Here is an 18,209-nt window from a genome sequence, read left to right as displayed (position 1 = left end):
CTGCACTCAGCCTCTAGGAAGGCCTTGTGAAGGAGCCCTTCTGCACTCAGCCTCTAGGAAGGCCTTGTGAAGGAGCCCTTCTGCACTCAGCCTCTGTCTAGGCCAAGGCAGTCTACCTGTTCATGAGCTTCCACCCTCACTGACCATTCCAGCATCACAGCCTCTAAGAAGGCCTAGACCATGTTCTCTGTCCCTACAAATGAGTGTCATAGCTTCCAGTGGCACACACTTACCATCACCAGGTCCTTTGCCATCTCTGCACTCACCATTCTTGCCAGGAATGTGAGGGCTGGATCCTTGGGGAGGCCTTCTAGGCCAGTCCATCTGAAGGTGTACCCTCCTCTCCCATCACTGTATCCACCTGTACATGGTTGCTGGCTTGGTTACAACTGCATGAGTGAGGCTTCCCTGATCACTGCTGGAGACTTGATAGGGTCTGAGGGGTTGGGTGGCCTTTTTTAGTTTTTTGAGAAAGGGTTTCTCTGTTGCTTTGGAGCTTGTCCTGGAACTAGCTCTATAGACCAGGCTGGCCTTGAACTCACAGAGATTAAAGGCGTGCACTACCACCTGGCTATGGGTGGCTTTTTTGTTTGTTTGGGTTTGGTGTGTTTTTTTTTTTTCTATCTTTAAGTCATCTCTCCTTATAGCCTTGCTTCAGATTCCCAATCCCCTTTCATCAGCCTTCAAATGCTGAGATTATAAGCTTCTTAATGTATTTATTTATTTGTTTATTTGGGGGTATCAAAAAGAGTATGCTGTCAACATAAGGATTTGGGGGTATGCCTAGTTTATTCTTCATAGACAAATGTGGCAATGACAAATGGAATCACATTTGGCAATTTGGAAAGTGACCTTAGGTTAAGAAGCGTTAGAGGAAACGAAAGTACCTTGATTCTATACAAAGTCACCTCACACAAGGTATGCATACATTGGGGTGCACACTCCCCAGTGTCTGCTGGGAGACTGGAGCCTTGGCATTCCCAGGGAGTCTATGGTAAGCGGGTACTGGGCTGGGTGGCATCCTGACAGTGCTGTCTTCTAGACACCAGCTGGTGGTAAACAACCCTCCCAGGCCTGTTCGCCATGGAGACATTATACAGCTCGTTCACGGCATGACCACCCGCCTCCTTAACACGTGAGTGCTCACCATGCTTGCTCTATCAGGGTGTCTCCTCTCACTCCCTCTCACCGCCCCACTCAGCCTGCTTCCTGCATCCTGGCTTCCCACCTCTGCCTTACTCCACTGAGGCCACACTGGGCCCTTGAGAAGACAGAGTGGAGTTTTACTCTCTGCCCACAGCCCTCCCTCTCGAGTGACTCCCTCAGCTCTCCTGAGGCCTGGTGACCCTGACTTGTGTCACCCTGGGCATTTGGCCTCCCTGCTAGTCCTGCAGTAAGCAAACACAGCATCTCTGGGCTGCCACACTCACTTTTCTCCTGGACTGTTGCTAAGGTCACCATACTAGAAGTCCTGCCTGGGTACTGTCCCATCATCCACAGCCTGTGTGCTGCTGTCTGACTCCACAGAGCACCCGGTGTATCCTGTGAAGTGACTCCTGCCTGAGTGGCCAGTGACAGGCTACTTCTGGCCACTAAGGCTGAATCACACCAAGAGCCTGCTCTCCTACCATGAAACCACTCTGTACTTGCTGGCCCAAGGCTGACAGTACTGCTTTTCTAAGTTCTGCCAGGCTAGTGACTTGGTTCTTAAACTTAGGACTTCCACTCCCTGTGGCAGCCATCTTTTCTCTGAGATTTGCTTCACCTGTCCAGAAAGTGAATGACACCCATCGATGGTTTTACATCAGCTCTGGCCAACAGGACAGTCCCATGTGTCAGCCACCAGTTGAGACTCCGTTCTCAGATGAGTCCAGGCTAGAGGAGTGACCTCTGTGGGAGCCACCTTTCTAGCAGCTTCCCCTCTGCCCTCGGTGGGCAGAGCCAGCTTTGCACTGAAAGCGCCTCTTCAGGCTGTGACACTGGGGGCAGCTCTGCTCTCTGCTCTTCAGGCACGATGTGGCAGCCGCTCTGAGTCCCCATTCTCAAGAAGTCTCCTGTTACATTGACTACAACATCTCCATGCCTGCCCAGAGCCTCTGGAAGCTGGTGAGTTCCATGTGGAGTGCTGGCTGGCCAGTGGGTACACCTATTTCTACCTCGGAGTACCCCAAATGCCCCTTTGGATAATGCGTTCAGATGGGGTAGGGAGCTGCTATTCACAAATCAAGCCTGAGATGTTAGATGTTGCCATGGGGAGTAGTCCCTTCAGCAGGTCTAGAGTCTTCGGTATCTCAGGGATGGAGAGGAAAGTTCCAGGGGCTGTGACTGGTCTGTGAGGCCTGCGGGGTCAGGGGCTGCAGCTGGAGCTGCTTCCTGGCCTGCTCATTGCTCACCTGCTGTCCTAGTTTCATCCTCTTATGCCAAGCACCATGACCAGAACCAACCAGGAGGGCAGTCAGGGCAGAAGCTCAGCAGGAACCAGAAGACTGCTGTTCCTGGCTCACTCATGTCAATGCTTAGCCAGCTCGTGTACCGCCCGGGACCACCTGCCCAGGGAACCATACACCACAGTGTACTGGGCGTTCTCCTATTAACCACCAAGGCTACAGACCAACACGACAGTCCCATCTGGGCAGCTCCTCAGTTGAGCCTCCCTTCTCAGATGACTCTGGGCTGTGTCACATTGACAATTAAAGCTGATTAGGACACCCTGTCGCCACAGACAAGAGCTCCAGCCACTTTATGACCCAAGGGAAGTTTCTCAGCCAATTCTCAGGAGTTAATAGGAGTCCTAGAAGTTGCCTGGTGAAGGACTTGGCCATAAGAGGGTGATTTTACTGAGACAGTGGCCTGCATTCACCTTCCCTTCTGGTGGCGGTAACTTGCTCCCCTTACAGTCAGGTCTCCTGGGAAAGTTGCTGTACAGAAGCATTCTGGACCCGCAGACTGAGTACTAACCACTGCAGTCCTGGGCCATTGCCTAGGAGAGGTCCTGCTGCCCTAGTTTCCCACTGACTGCAGCTTCCCTCGCTAGGGAGTTCCATGCCAATTTGATAAGGCACCCCTTGCCAGCTCCCTCAGCAAAGCTGTCTGAGGACTATTTTTTTTTTTTTTTTTTTTTTTTTGGTTTTTTCGAGACAGGGTTTCTCTGTGGTTTTGGATCCTGTCCTGGAACTAGCTCTTGTAGACCAGGCTGGTCTCGAACTCACAGAGATCCGCCTGCCTCTGCCTCCTGAGTGCTGGGATTAAAGGCGTGTGCCACCACCGCCCAGCTCTCTTTTTTTTTTTTTTTTAAGATTTATTATATATACAACATTCTGCCTGCATGTATGCCCACATGCCAGAAGAGGGCGCCAGATCTCATTTCAGATGGTTGTGAGCCACCATGTGGTTGCTGGGAATTGAACTCAGGACCTTTGGAAGAGCAGGCAATGCTCTTAACCACTGAGCCATCTCTCCAGCCCCCTGAAGACTTTTCTTAGACGTATCTGGCACATCTCTGCCATTTTCCCCTTGTTTGTGCCGTGCGTACTCGTGGCCCTCCTGTTCTCCAGCCTTTCCTGAGCAGCTCTGCCTGGGGACAGTCCTGTGCCCCTTCTATGGGAAGCTGTCTCAGTAGGAATGGCGCTGAATCTCCCTGACCTCCCTGCTACTGTGCTATTAATGGCTCCATCACTGATCCCCTCCCCTGCCCACTTCCTGACAGCTCTTTGAGTACCACTCGCTACAGGTCAAACAGAAATCCCAGATAAGGGGAGCAAGCTCAGGAGTGGCTACCCACTCGGTGCTCCAGGATGCCTTGCCCCGCTCAGCCTCTTGAGATCTGTGGTTCTCATCATGAGTCACAGTTGAGGCTCTAGCATATCAGACTGTAACAGGTAGTGCTGCCAGGGCCAGGACCCTCCTGGGCCAGTCTTGCGGGGCAGTGCGGTCCTGACCTCTAGACCACCGTATACTGGCCGGATAAAGTCTAAGAAACTCCCTGTTTGGGCTAGAGTTCTGAGTCATCTTGTGACTGACTAGATAGATGGCTTTTGAGTGTCTGTGGGAAGTGCCATTTCTACAGCCTCAGACAGGGACTGGCTCACATGCTGTATTGTGAGGGCTTGTGGGGGTCTTGGAGTCCTCATGGCACCAAGGCCAAGGACTTCCCTAGTGTGCTTCCTTTGTATGAGACCCACACTGGTTTCATAGCTGTGTGATTGCTCTTAACTAAGACAAAACACCGAGAAGCAGTAGGTGTCTGGTCTTTAGCTGGTCATTTAAGGCAATCTGAAAAGGATGCTATGACTAGACATATTTGGTTTTATCCTTGGTGAGTGGTGCTGGGGATTGGCCTCACAAATGCTAGGCAAGTGCTCCACTGCCAGCCCCCAGGGTGATAAGATCTCTCTCTGCAGGACATTGTGAACAGAGAGTCCAGCCGGGATACCTGGAAGACTATCCTGTCGGAAGTGCGCTTCGTGCATGTGAACACGTCTGCCGTCTTGAAGGTGAAGGGCAGCTCCTGGTCGGCCTGTGCTCACACAGACAGGCCATGTGATGAAAGTCATCCTGTGCTTACAGTTCACGTAGTGGCCAAGAATCCTGGGAAGACCTGGGGCGGGATCTGCTGACACAGCCCTGCGGTTAGCCAGCCCTATCACGCTCATTCCCTTTCTTGGTTTTGCTAGCTCAGCGGGGCTCACCTCCCTGACTGGGGGTTTCGGCAGTTGGAAGTGGTTGGGGAGAAGTCACGGGGCCACCACGAGAGCATGGTGTGGAATGTGGAGGAGCACCGGTATGGCCAAAGTGAGTTGGTGAAGTCCTGGGTCATGATACCTGGTTGTCTGTGGAGCTTGTGGCACTCAAGGAAATACCAAAACAACACTGTTGGTTTGGAGGGACCGGAGTCCCTTGCACTGACCCATGATTACATGAGGACAATTGGGAGAATGGAACTCATGCTTCTTGGGTTCACTGGTCCCAACTTGGCAGGAGAGATCAGGGTGTGGTGGTGGGAACCAAGTGGAACATAACAGTCTGGTGAGGTGTCCTTGTGGGTTATTGGAAAGACCTGGGGGCAGCCTCTGTCCTCAGCTCTTCAGCCTGTGTCTCTTCCTTGGTGTTCACTCTCAGGCCAAGAACAGGAGGAGAGGGAACTGGAGCTGCACTCACCCAGCCAGGTTGATATCAGCAGGAACCTCAGCTTCATGGCCAGATTCTCCGAACTGCAGGTGACAAGTAGCTGGAGGGATGCCATCCTTGGTCAGCGGAAGCCAATTTCTGCCCATGAAGGCACTGCGTGCTGCCGAGTTCTGAAGTTCAAAGTCCTGGAACTTGAGACTCTGTAGCAGAATGAGTGTCTCTCCCTTCTGCAGGCTCCGTGAACTTGCACCCAGTAGTCAGGAGCAAGGGGTTTCTGCATCAGTGTGACATTGCAATAATGTCAGAGTGTCTTAAGGCCTCCCATCAGGTCAGAATGGGCTACATTCAACTAGTCTAAAGTCAGGCAGTCTCAGAGAGTCCATGGCATGACTCCTGTCTCTTAGCCTGCAGAGTAAGTGTTCATCCATGAAGTCAGCCCTGAGCCCATAGCCCAGCTTAGCATGCAGGGCCCCTCCTGCAGCACTTGCCAAGTGAGCTTAGTCTGGGCGGCAGTTGACATGCAAGGGACAGTGGTTTTGTCACACACTGACATTGTGGCAGCTGGAGGCGTGGCCATCCTCTGCAACCTGTGCTCTGTTCTGTGGCAGTGGAAGATGCTGACGTTGAAGAATGAGAATTCAGAACACAAGTACAGCTCCACCCCGCTGGAGTGGGTCACCCTGGACACCAACATCGCCTACTGGCTACATCCCAGGACCAGTGTAAGCAAGCATGTGTGAGTCCTGGCTGACTTCCTGAAGGTGGCTGGGGTTTCTTCAAGGCATTTTTTTTTTTTTTTGGTGTGGGAGGGTGATTACTGGGCAGTCTGAGGCCTGGACTGCTCATTTCCAAAGAGCAAGGCCTCGCTTTCGTGCAGTCTGTTGAGAGATTGAGAGAATCCCCCGGTTAGCCTTTGTGGACGCCCACTGCCGCCTCACTCCTGTCAAGACCATTTAGAGCAGTGTTGCCCTGCAGCATCCAGCTACTAGGCCGGCTGGTGCTGGCTATGTTCTGTACGTTATGGGTGTAATGTTATGTTATGGCCCTGGTTATGTCACCTCTGCCACAGCAGAATGGAAGGAGCATGGGCTACATGGAGGCAGAGTTGGGTATAGAGTCACCTAGGGAGTAAATGCTAAGACCTCCCCGACACACACACACACACACACACACACACACACACACACAAGTAAGTCCCAGGGCTGCCCTGTAGCTGTGTGCAAACTGAAATCTCTTTCCAGGTATGACCTTCCTGTGAATAACTGCGTTGTTAAAAGAGGAGTCCCAAGCCAGGCATGTTTGAGACAGGGATCGTATATATGGGGCCAGGCTAGGCTACCTAGGAGAGTCTCACACGAATAGGGGCTGCGGGTAGATCTGTGTGCTCAGCATGCACAGACTTCCAGATCCGTGTTCAATTCCCAGTCTCCATTACTCCTAATTTCAGTTTTGACAAACAGGATTGAGAACCCTAGTGCATGTCTAGAAGAGTGACTGGGAAGTTCGTCCAGATGTGTCCAGGATAGAGTTCCAGATGTGCCTGTGTGGTTTTGGACTGCTGAAGTCCATTTGGTTTCTCTCATGGCCATTGTCGTCCTCTTTGGATGAGGGATAGGTGGTGAGCGGCTCCCTGTCTTTCAGGCTCAGATCCACTTGCTTGGAAACATCGTGATCTGGGCTTCAGCCAGCCTTGCCACAGTGGCCTACATCCTACTCTTCCTCTGGTACCTGCTCCGCCGGCGAAGGAGTATCTGGGACCTCCCTAAGGGTTAGTGTCTCCTCATAGGATGGATGTATAGGTGACAGCCAGCAGGTAAGGGCCCTGAAAAAAACCTGTTGTAGTTAAGTTCCACACCACAGCTGAGACTTGTTTAGCAGAGAGTGCAGGGGACAGAGGCTTAGTTCTGGGTTGCCAGCAGGAACCAGCCGTGCTAGCTGAGGCACAGCTGTCAGCAAGAGGCTTAGGGCCGTGGTGGTGAACAGCTGACAGAAACTGCATTTGGAAAGAAAACTTCAGCGCTGGCTTACCATCGGCCTGTAACCTCCAGCCCAGAAAACACGGCCCCTCCTTTCTCCTGACTTTTACTCCCATTCTCGGCCGGTCACAGTGAGAGGAGAATTCTCAGATGAGAGCAGCCTGTCTTTACACTGGTCTTGAGCTAAGGCTGGAGGGGACCTTGTAAGACTGGGCCTGGCCTCACTCGAGGCCTGCGGCCTTGCAGAAGAGCTGTCAGGACCTAGGAAGAAACAGCAGTGTCATGGATCAGTCCACTTGGTCCTGGGGGTTGGGAGGGTGAGGAGCTGAGGACAGTATGTGACAGGAGTGAGCCCATGACTAATCCAGTGGCAGTGCTGCTCTGAGATACACTCTTCCACAGATGCCTGGTCCCATTGGGTACTAGCTGGAGCCCTGTGTACAGGTGGCTGGGCGTTCAACTACCTGCCCTTCTTCCTGATGGAGAGGATGCTCTTCCTCTACCACTACCTGCCGGCACTCACCTTCCAGATCCTTCTGCTTCCGATTGTCCTGCAGCACATCAGTGACCACCTGTGCAGGTGCGGGCAGTGGGCCTGAGAGAGGCTTCACCACCTGCAGACCAGCATTCCAGGACAGCAGAGGCTCACTGCCCAGACTGGGGGGATGTGGCAGGCAGAAGCCTTTGGTTGACATGGTGTGGTGGCACACGCTTTTAATCTCAGCATTTGGGAGGCAGGGGCAGGCAGATCAATGTGAGTTCGAGGCCAGCCTGGTAAATTCCAAGACAGCTAAGGCTGTTACATAGAGAAACACTGTTTTTAAAAAATCAAAAAGAAAAAAGAAAGCGTAGGTTTGGAGCAGAGGGCCTTGATGTGGAGGGCGTGAGGCACACAGCTGGCATTGTGGGTAGAGTCATAGTAAATCCCAGAATCAGTGATGAGGGTTATGTGCAATGTGTCCAGGCAGATACATTCTCTGTGGGGGCACAAAGAAGCAGGGGAGGCCTAAGAACACACAGGTGAAGTCCACAGGTGTCAGCAGATAGACAGCAGGTTCCTAGGAGATGGTTGGGCAGGGTTGCTGTGGGGAGGCAAGCCAGATGCTTGAACCTCACTCACCCTGCTGCCCACAGGTCCCAGCTGCAGAGGAATGTCTTCAGTGCCCTGGTTGTGGCCTGGTATTCCTCTGCATGCCATGTGTCCAATATGCTACGTCCACTAACCTATGGAGACACGTCACTCTCACCAGGAGAACTCCGGGCCCTTCGCTGGAAAGACAGCTGGGACATTCTGATCCGAAAGTACTAGAGAACGAGAGCACGAAGACAAGCATGCAGAACAGGATCTCAAAAATGTCTTCGTCTTCCACCAGCAGAGGCCTCAGCAGGCAGGACTGGCTGGGTCCAGGAAGGACTCCAGGGATTAACTGAAGAGCCCTGTTCACTGGTTTCTCCTCAGAAGTGATTTTTTCCCTCTTCACACAGTGAAGAGTATGCCCTGCCACAGCATCACCCATGAGGCCCAACTCTGACCCAGCCAGTATTTGAGCTGCCAGTGTAAGAACACCAACGCAGGCAGGAGACCCCGGCCAGGGACAGGACTCCTGATGAGCCTGAGCTTCCCCAGCTGTGGGCTAAGCCCCCCGCCTTTCACAAGGCCTGCAGTCACCCCAAACAACTCACTGTCTGCAGGCACAGCCGACCTTTGTAAAGCCTACGTTGAAATCTGACAGCGCATTTATACCAAGACTCCTCACTGATCTGTATTTTAAAAACCCCTTCTGGGAGATTCCACCAACTGTCTTCACCTGTCTTCCACAGCCAAGATGTCATCCATACACTTCTTTGCCTTGAATTTGCCTTTCCTAATGTAAATAAAAAGGAACACATTGATAACCATTTTTTAGTGTTATTTATTGATTCTTCCTCCAAAGAGGGGTTTCAGTTCAACAGAACTAGTACAGCACTAACAGAAACCAGCCCCTGAGCTCGGTGCAGCTCAGCTGCTGTCACGAGTGGGAACCACAGTGGTATTTAGCAAGAACAAACTAGTGTGTGCGCCACGGCCTGTGACAACAGCCAAGGACACTTTTCCAGAAAGGGCCATCCCATGACATCATAGACGGACCATTGTGAAGCTGTGAGCTCAGGTTTAGCGTGCAGGAGAATGCCGGCTTCAGGCAGCCATGCTCACATGACTGCTCTGCACTTCCGTGATCCCCTGGCTGGAGATAGATAGCCTACCCTGGCATGCTAATCATGAACTGTACCAAGTGGTTGTACAGACAGCCCTGGCACTCAAGGCTTCCTGCAAAATTGTGAAGACACTACAGCCACAGGAGACCTAAGGGCCTGCTGCTGTCTGTCCCACAATCCAGGCCCCCAGAATACCCAGGAGTCCTTTATATTAAGTGTGATGCCGCTTGGCTTCAAGTGGAGAGACTTAGGGTTCTTTGCTGCCTCAAGTTCCTTAGACTGGACTATAGCCCAGTGGTAGGTTGTTAAACTAGGTTCATAGGTCACAAACAGCCTGCCACAAAACAATAAGGATATATAACATATCTTCAAACTTTCCTTCTGCAACACGGACACGAACCACACAATACTGGGAAGCACGTCACTGTGGTTCACTGTCAACACCAGGCCAGCCAGTGCCAGGGCTGTTTCCTCAGCTGCCCTATAATTATGTCCTGCATCCTTCTGGAAGCTGGCACCATGGGCTTTCTATGCAGTCTGGGACACTTCTCAGTGACCCAAAGACCTCCTGGCTCCTCCAATGAGAGGAAGCGGAGGACACTGGAATGCTCTGTCAGCATGAATCTGCCCTCCCAAGTAAGGCAGGCCTTGGTCCTAGGTCACGCTGAGAGGAATCCCTGACTGTGCTTTTAAGAGCAAATGGTTGTCTCCAGGCCCAGACCCTTAATCATGGGTCTGTGGGGAACCTACATATGCTGGTCTCAGTGGGGCCTGCTGCTAGACTCCAGGTGTGAGCGCTTGCCAGTGGCCAACACTCCAGGGTGCTCTCCTGGTTCAGGGAAGGTCCTCTTGTAGTTGCGCCCATTGGGCCCTCCTCGGTGCCGCTTGCACAGGTCACCATTGAGAATGTCCTGGATGTGCTGGACAATCAGGTTGATGGCAACTGCAATGAGACATGGAAATATCACATTCACTCCTGGAACCCTTGTGGCCTGCCCTTGCTCCCCCACTCTGTAAAACACTCAGCATGCAGGAAAGCCACTGAGCCTGCCTACCTGCCTGCAATCCCGACTTCCATGCCTGCTTGCAGTCCCAACCTCATACCTGCCCGCAGACCCGACCTCCATGCCTGCCCACAGTCCCGACCTCCATGCCTGCCCACAGTCCCGACCTCCATGCCTGCCCGCAGTCCCAACCTGCCTGCCTACCTGCCTACCCGCCTGCCCACAGTCCCAACCTGCCTGCCTACCTGCCTGCCCGCAGTCCCAACCTCCATGCCTGCCTATCTGCCCGCCGGCCCTCCATGTCTGCCTACCTGCCCACCGGCTCTCCATGCCTGCCTGCCTGCCTGATATCTCATCAGACGAAGGCTTTTGTTGACGTTGACTGAGTCTGATAAAAACACATCTCTATGGCCTAACAGGCCCTGCCAGCAGCTCTGAGTGTTTGCAAAGTACACATGAACCCATGTCCCAGGTAAACACTGGCAGCTCCCATGCACGTACTTGGGAGCTAGGGTAAGCCTTGGGAAGCCTTGCTAGCTAGGGTAAGCCTTGGGAAGCCTTGCTAGCTAGGGTAAGCCTTGGGAAGCATTGCTAGCTAGGGTAAGCCTTGGGAAGCCTTGCTAGCTAGGGTAAGCTGTCTCTGCCTGGGAGTGGGGCTGGGGCTGCTTACCCATATTGTCTACTCCTCGAGGGATGATCACGTCAGCATACTTCTTGGTCTGAAAGACAGAAGGGTCTCCTGAAGCTGTTTCCTCCGGGTGACTTTAAGGTACTCAGGAACAAGGGATGAACGCCTGGTTGTTGGTAGCACTGCCAAGTTGGGGACAGCCTTACACAGGTGAGAGACGGGGTCTCAGCCATGAGGCAGATTACACTGGACTAAACTTGAACATCAGTGTCCCACTGTGTCTGCCTGGTCCCATCTGAATCACTGGCCTAGACAGGTGTGACACCTCCCACAGTTCTTGGCCTCTGAAACTGGGACTGAAGTCTGCAAATGTCCTATAAGAGTGAGCGTGACAGGACAAGATCCTTGCTATGCACAGGCCTGTTACCTGGCCCTGCACTGCATGGAGACACACATGGCACCTGTTCCACACATGTTCTAATGCCAGTGACAGCCCAGCAGACACAGCTGAGGAAGTGCAGAACCCTGAGGAGAGCAGAAGGAAAGACCTCGCTGAGGGGACATAGCTGAACCAGGCAAAGCCCAGAGAGGGTGAAGTATACTATGGACCCAGGTTGATACCGCCAACCTGTGTGTTTGGGTCAGGAAGGCCTGTCCCTTGCGGAAGACAGGTTGCGGAAGGCAGTAGAGACTCTTCCCATGAAAGGCAAGAGCAGACCTGGGCTGGTACCCACTCTGGCAGCACTATCAGGTGAGGGGAAGAGGGGCTGAAACCCACTCCCCTTCCCCACCAGCCTGGGAAATGGTCTGAGGGCCGGCTGGCTTGAGTGATGGGGAGGAAACTCCGAGGAGGTGAGCAGCACCCAGTCAGGGAAGGACGCGGCAGGCTGCTCAGGAGGTTGCTCTGAGGCAGGGCACAGGGCTTGGCTGCCAACTTACCAGCTACTCAGCAAAAGCCCAAGAGTATAAGACTATACCACTTCACACTTTCCAGAAACGTCAGAGAGCATGAGTATTAAAGAAAAAACTGCCGGACATGGTGGCACACGTCTTTAATCCCAGCACTCGGGAGGCAAAGGCCAGTGTGGTCTACAGAGAGAGTTCTAGGACAGGTTCCAAAGCTACAAAGAAACCATTTCAAAAAACCAAAAGAAAAGAAAAAGAAAAAAGAAAAGGTTCTTTTAGCCTGGTGTGGTAGTGCACTTTAATCCCAGCACCCAGAAGGGGCTTTTTCAGTAGCGGCAAATGGAACTTATTTATCCTGTTTTTGATAGTTCTGATTCCTTTACTTTCTTTTTTAGAGTTTTTTTTTTTTTTTTGGTTTTTTGAGACAGAAGTTTCTCTGTGGCTTTGGAGCCTGTCCTAGAACTAGCTCTGTAGACCAGGCTGGTCTCGAACTCACAGAGATCCGCCTGCCTCTGCCTCCTGAGTGCTGGGATTAAAGGTGTGCACCACCATCGCCCGGCTGGTTCCTTTACTTTCGTGGCTGGGGGAAGTCTCCATTTCTGGGGCACGTGCGGGTCTCTCCATTTATCTCTCTCTGGCCTGGAATCAAGCTGGCCTTGAACACATAGAGATCTCCTGCCTCGGAGCTCTGGGGTAAAAGCGTGCACAACCATGCCTGGCTTTTATTTTCACCTTTAAGGGATAAAATACTGGGGGCTGAGAGACGGCTCAGCAGGGCGTTAAGAACAATGGCTGCTCTTGAGAGAGGACTCACGGTCGTGCCCAGAACTACATCAGGCAGGTAACAACACCTATAACTCCAGCTCCAGGGGACCCCACACTCTCCCTGGCTCCCATGAACACACACATGCACATACACAACACACACAATACTTGTTCTTTTGTTTTTGAAACAGGGCTTCTCTGTGTAACAATCCTGGCTGTCCTGGCTACTCTGTAGACCAGGCTGGCTTCCAACTCAGAGATCCGCCTGCCTCTGCCTCCTGAGTGCTGGGATTACAAACACGCGCAACCACAGCCTGGCCCCAAGTAAGTACATATGTACATATTTGTATGTATATACATGTGCGTGTTCCTTTTTTCAAAGGCAAAATACTACTAAGCTTCTCTTTAAAATGCTCCAGTCTGAACTGAGCATGACGGCTCACACTCGAGCTCGGGAGGCTAAATGTGGAAGCCTGCTGTGAGTTCAGGGCCAGCCAGCGCTACAACCCTCGGCTCCCCGTCACCTCCCTCCACCCCTGAACTGGGTACACTTCACTTCTGGTGAACTGTACAACTTCACTTCTGATGAACTGGGTACAAGTTCACTTCTAACTCCAGAAATATAAGATGGCCAACAGCAGACTCCTAATGTAAGTCGGCAGGCTCTGAGTATCTGGTCCAGAGCAGCCGGGAGGCCTCAGGCCCTGGAGATCGGTCAGAACACCCAGGAGCTACTCTAGGCTCTGAGCAGAGTCCAAAGTCCTTACAGAGCGGCTCCAAGGGGAGTGAGCAAGCCACACAGGTCAGGCTTCAAGGGGAGCTGCCAATGCAGACGCACCAGGGTCCTGCCTGAGGCGAATAGGCAGACAGTGCAGGCAGGGGGTAGAGCAAGGACCCTGTTAAGTTCTGAATGGATAAAGGCAGTACCGGCAGGCAGAACTCCTCAAAGGCTGGCTTCACGAAGGTGGTGTACTGGGTCAGTATCTGCTCCAGGTCCCTCCCTCGGTGCACGTCCCGGAGAACTGCAGCAACAGGAGCAACGCACCACCATAAGCCCTCCTTGGGACCCTGGAAGACTCCAGCCCCAGCCAGGGACCTAGAGGCCCTTACCTCTTCGAGACAGCCGGACATCAGAATCTGTGTCCACAAAGAGGCGCAGGTGGAACATGTCCCGGATCTCCTGAGTGTAGAAAACCAAGATGCCCTCGAACAGAACCACGTCAGCTGGGTAGACCACTGTGGTCTCCGGTAACCTGTCAGGGAGAGGCAGACGAGGCCCTGCTTGATAGTCCACAAAACCAGAGAGGTGGGATCCACCAGAGGACAGTGGGTGTGGCCAGCCCTCCCAGGAACAACTGGCTTACCTTGAGTGGGTCACAAAATCATAGGTGGGGACCTCGACAGTTTTGCCTTCAACAATGTTTTTCAGGGTCTTGTGCATCAGATCATTATCAAAAGCATCTACAAAAACAGCAAAAGCCAGACTGCCCAGCTGCCCTGGGGAGAACTGCCCCTGCCCAGGGTCAGCACAGTGGGAGCCAGGGCCACTGAAGCAGCCACAGCACACCACCAGGAATAGACTTTCTCCTCTGTCCCTCTTTGTATCTGGGAAGAGCCAGTTAAGAGTGTGTTTTCTGACCTTCTTGTGTCCCTAGGACAGCTGACTTTCTAGGAATCACTGGCACCTCCAGACCAGGAAACAGCTCCAAGGCCTGGTACCAGGCTGGGCTCTGCTTTGACTACCAGCCTCTCTGAAGATTGCTCCCAGCCAGTTTGGGGAATCCATAGGTCACCCAGGCAGTAGGGTGGTGCAAAGAGCCACCAGCAGCAAGGTGCTGAGAGGTGATTTCAACACATCGAGAAGTGACCTGAAGACCCCTCTGCTACCTCCTTCCCAAGTGGCTCTAGCCAAAGCCTTGTGCCCCATGACCACAGCAAGTCAGCAAATCCTCCTAACCTAACATGGGTCGACTACCATGGGTAATGAGGGCGAGCTTCACGAAGCCTCTCTGCTCCTGCGTTCTAGTACAGCCTTGGCAGTTGGTATCCAGCAGCTCTCTGTTCAGCCTTGGTCTCTCTGCATCGCATTCTACACACATGCAGCCTCCCATGGCCGTCTGCATCCAGCAAACAGCTCGGTGAGCCCCTAATCTGGCAGCCTGCATCCCACAAGCATCTCCTACAGCCCTGGTCCAGCAGTCTGCATCCACAGGCACCTCTGTTGTCCGGCAGTGTGCGATCCCCGGACAGCCCGCGTCCACCCTCCACCCCCACCTCTCCAGGCAGGCTGTCTGCATGTACCTGGGTGGTCGAAATTGTACTGTCCCTTCAGGGCCTTGGCCTTCTGCTCGGCAGTCAGAACCTTATAGAAGCAGTCCTGGCTCAGGATGATCAACTTGCGCTGCCGGCGGTCCACTTCGTTCTGTCCCAGCAGCTCCATGATCTTCTCGCACACAGTTGACTGGGGACAGAAAGGGCCGGGAGTGGGCTTGGGCAGTGACCCACCAGCCCCCGGGGGCGGCCCCTTGGCTGCTAGCAACAGGTGACGCGGCTGGGCGGGAGTCAATGGCGCCCCAACCCGCGGCCGTCAGTCCCTCCGCGAGGCCCGGGCGCAGGCCACCCACCTTGCCGCTAGCGGTGCCGCCGCTCACGCCGATGAGGAACGGCCGCGGCTGGGGACGATCGGCCTCTGGCGCGGCGCTCTCGCAGCCGCCGCCTCCCGCCGAAGCCATGTCAGGCGCCGCGGCCCTACATCCACCGACTCTGCCCGCTCCCTCCGGGACTCAGGGGCCAACGCCGTGCGCAGCGCTTCCGGGGACCAGCACGCATGCGTGCGGGGGGCGCGGCTCTCTGGGCGGAGGCCTAGGAAGGCCTGGTGACTCCTGGGTGACCCCGTATCTGGAGGCGGGGCCTGGATGTGGCTCCACCTCCCTCCGAGAAGTTTTTGGTTTTGGGTTTGGTTTTTGGAGACAGGGTTTCTGTGTGTAGCCCTGACTGTTCTGGAACTCTCTGTAGACCAGGCTGGCCTCAAACTCACAGAGATCCTCCTGCCTCTGTTTTCCCAAGTGCGCCACCATTACCTTTCATTTTATTTTATGTGTATGGGTATTTTACCTGCATGTGTTTGTGTACTACATTCGTGGAGTTCCCACAGAAGCTGTTAGAAGAAGGATACTGGCTCCTCTGAGCCTGGAATTTCAGTCAGATGTAAGCTACTGATGGATGCTTGGAATTGAACTTAGGTCCTCTGGAAGAGCAGTATCTGCAGCTCCCACACCTGGTTTTTAAATTCTTTGTTGTTGTTTGCTTTGTTTGAGACAATGTCTAGAACTTGAAATGTAGACCAGGATAGCTTTGAATTCACAGAGACCTCCTATTTCTGCCTTCCGAGTGCTGGGACTGAAGGCGCGTGCCTGGTTTTAAATTCTTATTGTAAGCATGCTCCTGACGTTCATCTACTGTGAATAATGAAAGTGTGGGAGATGGAGTAGCTCAATTAGCTACAAGCTCCTGGACTCTTGACCTCGCTGCCTGCCCTGAGCAAAAGCTCAGGCCGTCCAACAGCCAACTCAACGATTTTTATGCCAGCGCTAACTTTTCTAACAGTTGGCAGAGGCCTGAAGAATGCTACACAGTGAACAGAGCTCCTGAAGGCACAGCCTCAGCCAGGGCTGTTCCAGTTTGTCCCTGACTTTTCCAGCATAAACCTCTGTAAACGCCAGATGACGGCAACCATCTCACCTAGGCCAGAGCAGGAGCAGGACCAGATCATCCAACTGATCAAAGCAAGTCTAGGAGGGGAGCATGGGAGAAAAGGCTAGCCCATCTCAGAGCAGGGTCAGACAGGCTTCGGGGAGTCAGGGAAGGACCACTGAGAGACTCAGGACTGAAGAGAACAACCATACCACCCGGCTGCTCCCTGCTCTCCCCCACCCTGTCCACATCTGCCTGCTCATTTAACTCCCCGTCAGCTTAGCAGGCCAGCTAGGCCCTCGTCTGTTCTTGCCCGTATCTCTCCCCACTCCTCACGCTCCTATTCTTTCCATTTTTACTTTCGTGAGGACATACCTGACCTGGTGTAAGGAGCTCTAACTCAGTCTCCTGAGAGATGGAGCTCTTCTGCATCATCCGATCGCATCTGTGCCTCCCTTTATCTACCTATAGCAGAGCTCCTCCATCTCCACCACAGCCGAGCTCCTCCATCTCCACCACAGCCGAGCTCCTCCATCTTCACCATAGCCAAATGTACAAATGGAACATGCTAGATCTTTGGGGCTCTATGAAAATGAATTATGAACATAAAAGGATGAGAAGAACCTCATGCCAAAGGATAGGAAACATTTTCTTTCCTTTCTTTTTCTGTTTTTTTTTTTTTTTTTTTTTTTTTCCGAGACAGGGTTCTTTGTGTAACAGTCCTGGCTGTCTTTTTTTTTTTTTTAAATATTTATTTATTAAGTATACAGTATTTGTCTGCGTGTATTCCTGCAGGCCAGAAGAGGGCACCAGACCCCATTACAGATGGTTGTGAGCCACCATGTGGTTGCTGGGAATTGAACTCAGGACCTTTGGAAGAGCAGGCGGTGCTCTTAACCTCTGAGCCATCTCTCAGCCCCCTGACTGTCTTAAAACTCTCTTGGTAGTCCAGACTGGCCACAAACTCACTGAGACCTGCCTCCCTCTGTAAGTGGAGACTGCTCGTTCATTTTCCGGCCACCTAGACTCAAATAATCACACAAAAACTATATTAATTAAAACATTATATTTTTAGCTAACTCTTTCATCTTAAATTAACCCATTTCTATTAATCTATGTATTACCATGAGGCTGTGGTCTACCAGTAAGGTTCCTGGGATCTCTCTCCTTCAGGAGCTACAAGGCATCTGCCTGACTCCACCTCCTTTCCTTCTTTATCTCTGCTTGGAATTCCCGCCTTGCTATATTCTGCCCTGCCATAGACCAAAGCAGCTTCTTTATTAACCAATGGTAATAAAACTTATCCCCAGGGGGCTGGAGAGATGGCTCAGTGGTTAAGAGCATTGCCTGCTCTTCCAAAGGTTCTGAGTTCAATTCTCAGCAACCACATGGTGGCTCACAGCCATCTGTAATGAGGTCTGGTGCCCTCTTCTGGCCCGCAGACATACACACAGACAGAATATTGTATACATAATATATATATATATATATATATATATATATATATATATATATCTTATCCCCAGCATACAGAGGGGAATCCCACATCATGCCTCTGCCTCCCAAGTGCAGGGAGTAAAGGTGTGCCACCACCACCCAGCAAGAAACATTTTCAATAAACTCATAGCAAAAACATTTGTCAAATCCCTGTCCAGGTCAAGAGGCATTTAGAACACAAATGGACAAGTGAAGAAAGTTCACTCATCAAGTTATAGTGAAAACACTAAGAATAAAATATATTGAATGCTATAAAGGAGTCAATATAAACATAGGCAGGCCCCTGAGAATAACAGCTGATTTCTCAATAACATCTAAAGTCAGAGCCGGGCGATGGTGGCGCACGCCTTTAATCCCAGCACTCGGGAGGCAGAGGCAGGCGGATCTCTGTGAGTTCGAGACCAGCCTGGTCTACAG

The 18,209-nt window shown here is 52.4% G+C and overlaps 2 protein-coding genes across 2 annotated transcripts in view; one reads left to right on the top strand and one right to left on the bottom strand.

Moving 5' to 3' along the window:
• Nucleotides 1-8,938, top strand: part of Pomt1 (protein O-mannosyltransferase 1) — a 19,126-nt gene extending 10,188 nt beyond the window's left edge. The window contains exons 10-18 of the mRNA XM_005346718.2: nt 1,043-1,135; nt 2,010-2,106; nt 4,401-4,493; nt 4,674-4,791; nt 5,119-5,216; nt 5,736-5,849; nt 6,769-6,895; nt 7,506-7,683; nt 8,238-8,938. Of these exons, the coding sequence (XP_005346775.1) occupies nt 1,043-1,135; nt 2,010-2,106; nt 4,401-4,493; nt 4,674-4,791; nt 5,119-5,216; nt 5,736-5,849; nt 6,769-6,895; nt 7,506-7,683; nt 8,238-8,412 (1,093 nt within the window). The 3' untranslated portion in view covers nt 8,413-8,938. The remainder of the gene's footprint in view (nt 1-1,042; nt 1,136-2,009; nt 2,107-4,400; nt 4,494-4,673; nt 4,792-5,118; nt 5,217-5,735; nt 5,850-6,768; nt 6,896-7,505; nt 7,684-8,237) is intronic.
• A 58-nt stretch (nt 8,939-8,996) lies between these two features.
• Nucleotides 8,997-15,410, bottom strand: Uck1 (uridine-cytidine kinase 1). The gene is made up of 7 exons (XM_005346081.2): nt 15,227-15,410; nt 14,904-15,063; nt 13,967-14,063; nt 13,713-13,855; nt 13,530-13,624; nt 10,974-11,022; nt 8,997-10,242 (listed from the first exon to the last, which is right to left on the bottom strand). Exons 1-7 carry the CDS (start codon nt 15,332-15,334, stop codon nt 10,061-10,063), a joined length of 834 nt encoding a protein of 277 aa, XP_005346138.1. The 5' UTR covers nt 15,335-15,410; the 3' UTR covers nt 8,997-10,060.
• Nucleotides 15,411-18,209: the final 2,799 nt, after the last annotated feature.

The sequence above is a fragment of the Microtus ochrogaster genome, chromosome 4 (assembly GCF_000317375.1).
Source record: "Microtus ochrogaster isolate Prairie Vole_2 chromosome 4, MicOch1.0, whole genome shotgun sequence".
In the NCBI taxonomy this organism is placed as follows: domain Eukaryota; kingdom Metazoa; phylum Chordata; class Mammalia; order Rodentia; family Cricetidae; genus Microtus; species Microtus ochrogaster.
Note: the sequence above shows the minus strand (reverse complement) of the source record. Positions and strands in the feature narration are given on the sequence as shown.